Source organism: Marmota monax, unplaced genomic scaffold (genome assembly GCF_021218885.2).
Source record: "Marmota monax isolate L192 unplaced genomic scaffold, Marmota_monax_Labrador192_F-V1.1 WCK01_AAM20220418_F8-fsc00017, whole genome shotgun sequence".
Taxonomy (NCBI): Eukaryota; Metazoa; Chordata; class Mammalia; order Rodentia; family Sciuridae; genus Marmota; species Marmota monax.
In genome coordinates, this window is record NW_026695241.1 from 1,588,508 (window position 1) to 1,597,839 (window position 9,332).

Here is a 9,332-nt window from a genome sequence, read left to right on the forward strand (position 1 = left end):
CAGAGAAATGTGAATCTACAGAAAAGAATGAAGGGCGTGGAAATAGCAGCCACATGAGAAGATGGATAAGGTTCTCTCCTTATTATTGCAATCATTTGAAAGAAAATTGACTTCTGACAAAGATGATAACAATGTAGCCGGAGGCTTTTAATTTATGTACAAATATATGTGTAACAATAATAGCACAAAAACTGAGAGGGGAGAAAGAGAAATAGATTATTGTAAATTTCCTACAATACATGAAGTGATAAATAACATCACTTGCAGAGATAACATCAGTAAAAGTTAAAGATCTATATTATAAATTCTAAAGTCACCTGTAACATAATGAAAGAGACATGTCTAATAAGCTGTCGGAGGAGATAACAGAAAATTAAAACTTTCACAAACTAAATAAAGGAAGGAAGAGGAAAAGGGGAACAAAGAACAAATGGAAAAAAACAGGAAATAATATGATAGACAATACATGGAAACCCAGTCATATCAGTAATTACATTAAACGTAAATGGTTTAAACACTTCAATTAAAGGGCAGAGATCATTAGACTGGATTTTTAAAACAAGCTCTTGAAAAACGGATGTTCACACAAAAGCCTGCATGTGGATGTTTACGGCAGCTTTACTCACAAATGCCAAAACCTGGAGGCAACAAAGACGTCCTTCAACAGGTGAATGAATGAGTAAACTGGTACATTAAGTAAATGCAATGTTATTCAGTATTAAAAAGAATGTGCTATCCAGCCATGAAAAGACATGCAGGAAACTTATGTGCACTCTACCTAGTGAGAGAGGCTGACCCAAAAAGGCTGCAGACTGTGGTTCTAATTGTATGACACTCTGGAAAAGGCAAAACTACGGGGACAGTAAAAAGACAAACCAGAGCTTTTGGCCGGTGCCAATGGGGAGGGAGAGATCAAGAGGCAGGGAACAGAGGGGTTTTAGGGCAGTGGAAATGCTGTGTGATGCTATAATGGTAGAAACATGTCATCATACATTGTCCAAGTCCACAGACTGTCCTACACCAACAGCGAGCCCTCCTGTGAACTGGGGCTCTGGGTGACACCAGGTGTCCATTCATCAGTGGTAGTACCTATGCCACTCTGGTGGGGGTTGCTGAGTACGGGGGTGGCTGTGCAAAAAGGAGGGGTATATATGGGTTTGTTGGGCAAATAACTTGGGAAAATATATATTTGTAGGGCAAATATCTTGGTCTCTTTAGACCTCAGTTTTCTCCCCTGTAAAATGTACCCTCAAAGCTCTTATTGCTTGGGTTGTTGTGATTTAGAGACACTAAATGTGTACTGTTCAAAACAGGGTGTGCCTACTCCCCACAAGGGCAGCAACGAGGGGAAGGCACAGAAGAGGGCGTGAAGGAGCCGGAGGAGTCTCCATCCTCTCAAGTACCGGAAGGTGGGGCTCAGCCCACAGTAGGGCAGCATGCACAGACCCTGCAACCCAAGCACTCTGGCATTCACGGGAGAGTCACTGTCCACCTCCAGGCACCCCAGCTCTCTCAGTTCCCTAGAGCCTGGGGCTCAGGTCAAATGTCTGCAGTCTTCAAATGCTATCTACAAATTTGGTCTAGAAAGTTTCTACAGGGCTGGGGACGTAGCTCAGTAGCAGAGCACTTGCCTAGTGTGTGCGAGGCCCGGGGTTCAATCCCCTAGAACTGTCAAAAACAAACAAAAAACTTTCTACAGATTTTTACTTCTTCCTTAGCTGCTCATTACATTCCTGCAAAAATATAGCTTTATACCCTCTTCTGAGGCAGGTCTAATTAGAAAGATAGAATATTTAAATCTTTTTGATGGGAATTTAAAGAAGTCAGGCCCTTCAGTTACAAACATCTGAGACAATAGACAATTTGTATTTTAATGATAATTCTTGCTTTGAGAAAACATCATCTAAGTAACAGATGGCCAGGCTCCCTGGAATTCTGTTTTTCTGGGCAGTGGCCTGTTTGTCTGGGGATGGGAAACTTCTGCTGGTTTCTTACAGAACTGTCAGAGCCATCTCACAGGCCCTTGAGTGTAGCTAAGAACTGTTCAAGAGATAAGAGAATCGCCTCTCCAATGCTGCCTGATGTCTTTGTGTTTTTCTCCTGTATGAAAAATAATTAAAATGCAAATTAACTGTAAGTCTCCCGAGATCCTGATGTGGGCATAGGGAACTGGAGGGAACACACCTGCATCCAGCTCTGATTCAATTCACGAGGTGTCCTCCACGTTATGTGGTGCTCACTCTGTGACCCTGCCCTCCACCTCCCAAGGCCAAGGTTCTGGCAGGCAGACTGAGGACAGACACGGGGGGACTTCTGGCTCCCCAAACCCAGAAAGCCTTTCTGGACCTGCCAACATGAGGCTCAACCATAGGAAAGTGTCATTCTATAGGTCAGAAATGATCAAATATCTGCAAATATCTGCAATTGCTTATTTGTCAGTCTAATATATAATGGCCTCCTTCCTTAGTAATTACTGACCTCTCTTCAGGGCCTGGCACAGTATGGGTTTTGCCAGCTCTGGACAGACTTGCCCAGCCTAGAGATAAGCCACTGGTGGCCCCAGGATGAAGCCAGCCTGCACATGTTCTGTCTGGTCCATTCAGTAGCCAGTCTCCAGAGAGCCACCTCCACGCCCCTGTCCCTCCTGGACATTCACGGTGCTTTGAAGCAGAAGCTGGGCCTGATTCCCCCACCCTCGTGTCCAGGCTCCCCTAGGACTTTCTTGACCAAGAGCATGCGCGTTAGTGACGCTCTGGTACTTTCAGGGAGAGGTTTTCAGGAGCCTGCAGGTTTTACCCAGGACTGCAGCATCTGGTGGAAGCCGGGGCCAAGCAAGAAGTGCAATGACCGAGACCTCCCCGGCAGGATGAGAGGCCAGGTGGAGGGAGTGACGAGATTGCCTGGAGGTGCCAGGCGTGTGCCGGAAGAAGCCACTCGCTGGGTCTGGACTCAGTCCCAGCTGCCCCTGCTGATGCCACTAGAGCAGAAGCAATCCATCTAGCAGAGCCCTTCTAGAATTCTTATCCCACAAAATGAGGAGCAAAACAAGCCACTTAAAGCAACTGAAATAATAAGCCGTAAGTAACTAAAGCAGCCCTCAACCAGGTTGGTTGGTTAAAAATTTCTAATTAGATGCCAAAAAAAAAAAAAACAAAAAACCCAGCCTGCACGTGATCATCATGATTTCAGCTTTCCCCAAAGCCCAGAAGCACTGCAGGCCTGCCTAGGGCTGTGTGTCCACAGCACAAAGAGCAAGCCGGAGCCCACCCCCCGCCCCCGGAGGCCAGGACCCTCTCTCCTGGGCACCCACAGCCGCTACCCATCCTGCCCCACTCCATGAGGTCACTGGGCTGGCATCAAGTTCATTTGCTCCCTCTCCCTCCCTCCCTCACCATCTGCACCCTCTTCTTTTGTCAAATGGTTCCTTGTGATCCCATTCAACAGGACACATGGCTCAAGCCCCTCTGTCTCTGTGCACGCGGTCCCCTCTGCCTGCAATGTCCTTGATCCTGTGTGTACCCAGCTCAGGTCAACCTCATGCCTTCCCAACTCCTGTGCTGGGTTAGGCGTGTCCACCGGGTCTACCTGCTGGGTGCCATTTGGCAGGGCCTGGGTCACACCCGCCACCCAACACTCCATGTAGGTGACTAAATGAATGGCATTTTGTCCCTATTTCACAGAGGATGAAATGGAGGGTTAGGGGAGTGACTGGTTCACTGCCTCTCTAAGACCAGCAGCCAATGATGCAGGAGGCAAGATTCTTGTCCTTTCTGGGTCTTCAGATGCTGTTATGGGTTGATTATGTCCCCTCAAAAGATATATTGAAGCTTAACCCCAGTACCTTTGAATGTGACTGTATTTGGAAACAGTCTCTGCAGAAGTAGTCAAGATGGGCCCTTAGCCAATAAGATCATTGTCCCTAAGAAGACAGACACACTCAGAGAGAACAGCATGTGGCACTGGAGGCAGACACTGGAGCAACGGGTCCTCAGGCCAAGGAGCCAAGGATCGCAGGTGACACCACTATGCTAGACAGAGGCAGGGGACGGATTCTCTCCCAGGGCCTTCACAGGGACGATGGCCCAGAGGACACCTTGATTGTGGACTTGTGGCCTCGAGTTAAGTCACCTATTTTTCTGCAGCTCCCTAGGAAACCACAGGGAGCTGGTCCGTGGAGGGCCCCCGGTCTGCCCAGTTCTTGGTCTGCTCTACAAGGTGGGACTACAGGTCAGGATGTCCTGAGATTGTGGCAGGGTCACCCTGGCTTCCCACTTCCTCTCAGTGCAACCTCAGCTCCCTCCTGTGCCAGGCGTGGTCTGGAGGGAGGGAGAGCAATTGCTGGATTGTGGACCAATTTTACAGGTTATATTATTCTGGGCCTAAATAGTTTCAATTGCTGAGTCAATATTGTGTTTGGTGGCTTTCGGTGACCACATGACCTTTTATTGGAGAGCCAAGGACCTGTTCTACCTGGGGAGGGAGTGGGGGAGCCCTACTGAATAGGTTTACACTCCAGATCTCAGTCTTGACCAAACTGTGGAAGTACCAACTCCCAACCCCTAAGACTCACCTAGATTGCCATGGAGCATGGGGTGGGGCCTGGGGTAGGGTCAGAGACCCCTGAAAGCCCCCAGGTGATTCTAACTGCAGCAATGTTTGAGAGCTACTGGGTTGAGACTAGTCACTAGAGGGGACTAAGTTTGAGCACTATGCCACAGGCCTGCTCACTCCACCCCAAGGACATACTCCTTGTCCCTGGGGTGTTTCAGGGTGGCAGGAAAAGCAGCCGAGTGTCTCCAGGCTTGAGATGTGGTCCCTCAGGACCTGCAGGCTCTCCTCAGCCCTTGCACAGCCCCATGTCAGGAGGGCACTATGCAGAAGGATTTGAAGGTAACTGATGTCCACTCAAGACATCTAAAAAGAAGTCTCTCGAAGGCTCAGCTTGGACAGGGACTCCTCCTCAAGAAGTTTATGTGCTCTGGGTTTTCCTGAAGCACAAACAGGAATCGTATTTACTAAATATGCAAGGAGAGGAAGCTTGGGCTTGGGCTCACGAGGGTATGGTTTCATCCACTTCGTTGGTAATGGGGACAGCATGCAGTCTTGAGCCTGCCCAGTCCTCCAGCTTCCGGCCGCCATGGGACAGAGGTTTTCCCAGGGCACTATCCCAGGACATGCCACTTCCCTGTCCACAACCCACAATGGCTCCCACCGCAGACTGATGAGAGTCAACTCTTCATTCCCCCAGTCAGGACCTCTGACTTGCCCTGGCCCCTCTCTCCCAGCCCACTGTATCTCCTTCCCCCTCTCTTTTTGGAGGACTCTGAATATCTCCTGGGCTCCCCTCTCCTCAAGTCTCCTCCCGGATGCCTTTACTCCCAGGTCCAGACCTGCCCAGAGATCTAATCCTTCTAAGATCTATTCTCCAAGTCCTGAAGATGTCAGGTGCTCACATTTGACATCTCTCGTTCACCATCTTTTCCCGTCTCTCTTCACGAATACACATCTTGTTCTCATCCAATCACCTCAGAAATACTTGCTGAGGGCCTACTATGTGTTAGCCACGCTGCTCAGCCTAGCACTCGACCCGTTCCCTTGGCTAGGTCTTGGCCTGACCCATCGTTTGTCCGATAGTCTATAAGCACCCAGAAAGGAAAGCCACATGCCATTCAACTGTCCCCCGCACCCCTGTCCCGGTGCCTGGTATGGAGTTTCTTTCACTGAAGAATGTAAAAGAAGCACTGGTGTCTCCCTGTGGGCTGCCCATGTCGTAGGGCAGGCCGTGCGGGGACGGACACAGCCATTCCCAGTGGCCACTGTACACACTAGGGCAGGTAGGGACACTCACTCCAGCCAAGCCCAAGTGCCGCACATAAAGCAGAAACAGCTCCCATCCCGAGGGAGACAATAGAAAGACCCACGACAGGAAGCAGTCCTGGAGCACAGCCCCATACGGGCTCTGGGAAAAGCACCGCGGGAGACCACCTCCTGGGAGAAGAAGAGGCCAGCTATCTTGCAGTGTCTGTCTGTTCCCTTCATTGAGCCTTTCTCAGGGTGAAGCAGTAAGGTGGAACACCCAGCAGCCTTGCAGATTCTCAAGCCCAGACTGGAAGCTCCATTCTCTTCCTTATAACAATGTGTCCTTGGGTAAATTATTTAATCTCATCATAAACTTATAAATAAAGTTTGGTAACCTGATCTGCAAAAACAGGGCCTACATCCCAAACTTGTCAGGGTTTATTGTAATACTACATGCCAAATGCCTGGCATCGGGCACACAGTAGGTGCTCAGCAAACCTTTTAACACGCCTTCCATTGGTATGAAAATGTATGTTCCTAGTCCTTGCAGCTAGCAGAGAACGGAGTTAGTAATCAACGTGAAACATATCAGCAGAAATAAATCGACCAAGTGAAATGGGAATTACATACACACACACACACACACACACACACACACACACAAGAAAACCTAAAAAAGGAAAAAAACCCAACCTCTATAGGTTCTGCCCATAGGTGCTGAAAAGCCTATGTTTATTTTGTCAAGTCACCATAGCAACTGTTGATGCTCCAGCCAGCCCCTGGGTTAGCAATGATCAATTTATCTTGTAACCATGGAAACACCAAGGTTCCCAGGGATCCAGAGGGGAAGGCAGCCACAGACTTGTGTGAGCTCTTCTCCCTCCTCGAAATGAATCCTGGAAAACCCCCTCCGGCAGCTAAAGCCACCTCTATCTACAACAGTGATGACTGTTTGCTAAATGGCAATATCTACAAGCACAGATTTAGGAACAGGAAATAGAAAATCAGGCAAAAAAGGGCCAGCAATGCCCATAAAAGCAATTAGCATCATGCAAAACTTGTTAAGAGGCTGGTAAAAGCTGGGCTCTGGATTCCCCGGAGCCGACCTGTGGACTGTGTCCTCTGGATGCCTTGGATTGGGGATCACCCTCCACAATCTGGATTTTGCTGTGATATTTTAAGCAGACTTTCAGCACAGGTGAAGTTTGGGGAAAACAAAGTGTGCCCTCAAACTTCCACCTGGTGAAAGAAAGCATCAGCAGGCAAGGTCCCTGCTACACACCCAAGAGACTGAGGGGAGCCTGGGTGGCCTACCTGCCCTGCTCTCAACGCAGCCAGCCAGCACAATCCTGGAACATGCAAGGTCTGAGGGCTGGACTGGGGTTCATTTTCCCCAGACAAATGGGGCCCTGCCCTGGATGCAGAGCAGTCAGCATGGTGGTGAAGCAGTAAGGTGGAAGTTTATGTGCTTCCCCAGGGCCACGCGCAGCTACAGAATCAGGGGTTTCTCTTTGTTCTGGCTCAAGAGAGTTAAGGCACAGAAATATAATGAGCACCCAGGCTCAGAACTCAAAGGGTTCTCCAGGAGCCCAGATCAGCCGGCGCGGGAACAGGTCATTAGTCTTCCCTGCCATGAGGAGCCTGTTTGTGTGGAGGGAAGAGTTATGATCGCGCACTGCACTGAGGGCTAATCAGACTCACAAAGCAAAAATGGGTAAACTGGCCGCTGGGCTTCGAAGCTTGCCAGGTCACAAAGTCTCACTGCCTTCCTCCAGGCGGCAGGGGCTATGGTCCCCGCTCACAGTGGAGAGAAGGAAGGCGCCCGAGGTCACCTGCAAGTGGCAGATTACCCAGCTGCTGCGCCTCGCAAAAAAACAGAGCTGGGAAGTGCGCGGTTGTCCACCCACCAGCTTCCCGCGGGTCTGAGCTTCGCCATCCCCTGCAGGCCCGGGTGGGGGCTGGGCAGGGAGGGGACGACTCGGCTGCTCGGGTTCCTAGAAGCTTTCTTGCCTCCTCTAGGGGCCGGAGTGGGAAGAGCCCCACCCTAGGGGGGCAAGGTGCACCGCCCACCCCACCCCGGGAAAGCCCCGCTGGAGCCCCCTGGCGCGAGCACCAGGTGGTGCTGCCCGGCTCGCCTCGGGACAAAGGACCAGGACCTGGATCCTACACGGGCGCCACCGCCCCGCCCGACCGCTCCGGCTGAGCTCAGCTCCGGCGAGGAGGGCGAGGTTGTGGCTCTGCACCTCCTCAAACTTGGCGACCCAGGGCGCATGGGGAAGGTGCCCCGTTACCTGCGCGGCCATAAAAGACAGATCCATGGTGTCACTGCTCCTGCTGCCGTAGCTGATACTGCCACCTGCGCTGGAGTGTTCGCTGTCGCCGCTGCTGTAGCAGATCCAGCCGCCTGCACAGCGGGCCGGGAGCGGGCGGAGCAGCGAGCAGGCGCCCCCAGATCCCCGCGGCGGCCGCGCGCCCCTCAGCAGTCCCGGCGTGGCGACGCGTGGCGACCAGCCCTGCGCCCTCAGCTGGCTCTGGGTTCCCTCGCTCCAGACGGCGAGGGGGCGGGGCCCCTAGAGCTGGCGGGGGGCGGGGCGGGGCGGGGCGGGGCGGGACTCCGTCCGGCACCCTCCACGTGACCACTTCCAGCCCCACCCTCTGGGGCAGGGCCTGGCGGACCCTCGAGCGCTCGCAGTCATCAACCTGCGAGGGCCGGATGGAGAAACTGAGGCCTGAGTTGAGGCCACTCATTAGTGCAAGGACCAGCGACCAACCCAAACCCAACACCTCCGGTCCCGTGCAATTGTCCCCAGCCCTCCAGTGAACCTGGATGTGCTTTCTGAGGACTGGTGAGCTGATCCGAAGCCTGAGGACCTGGATCACCACGCCGAGCAGAATTAGAGTGACTGGGCTTTGTGTGCCAATCCTGTACCCAGACTCCGGTGTGTGCCTAGGCGCAGGCAGAACAAAGTTTTACATCTAGCTTTCCTCTGTTGTACGGGGTAAGTTAGGGTCTCTTTGAGCCTGGGTTTCCGATGAGATGTACGCAGCTCCACTGGGTGAGCTCCAACATGACCCGTGTCACATAAGGCAAGCGGCTGTGACTGGATCACACAGTGCACAACTTGCACCACTGGCACTCCATAGCTGGGCTAAGCCCTTCTCCGAGCTCAGACAAGTCTCCCAAACCATGCAGATGTGGCTGAAATGAGGGGAGGGTGGAGATGCCCAAAGAGGCCTGTTGCTGGCTCATCACATGTGCCCACATCCCAGACTCGGTGGTGGGTGGAAGATTTGTCCTTTTCCAAGGGCTCACTAGGAGGCAACCAGTCTCAGTGAGTATCACCTGGTTCCTTATTGGAGCCACCTGTAAGCCGGGCAACCAAGGGACTCTCAGACATTGTCAAGGGCACTGTAACTCAAGAGAGATTCCCCCTACCCCGGGTTCCTCAGGTAGGAGGCCAGCAGGGACCCTAGAGGTGGGACCAGGTTCTTACTGATGGCTGGCTTTCAAGAAGGATAACCTTTGCAGACAG

At 51.9% G+C, this 9,332-nt stretch overlaps 1 protein-coding gene across 1 annotated transcript in view; it reads right to left on the reverse strand.

The window, feature by feature from the left end:
* CUNH14orf132 (chromosome unknown C14orf132 homolog) overlaps window positions 1–8,295 on the reverse strand; it is a 42,597-nt gene extending 34,302 nt beyond the window's left edge. Inside the window, exon 1 of the mRNA XM_046440528.1 lies at window positions 8,091–8,295. Within this exon, the coding sequence (XP_046296484.1) occupies window positions 8,091–8,117 (27 nt within the window). The 5' untranslated portion in view covers window positions 8,118–8,295. The remainder of the gene's footprint in view (window positions 1–8,090) is intronic.
* Window positions 8,296–9,332: the final 1,037 nt, after the last annotated feature.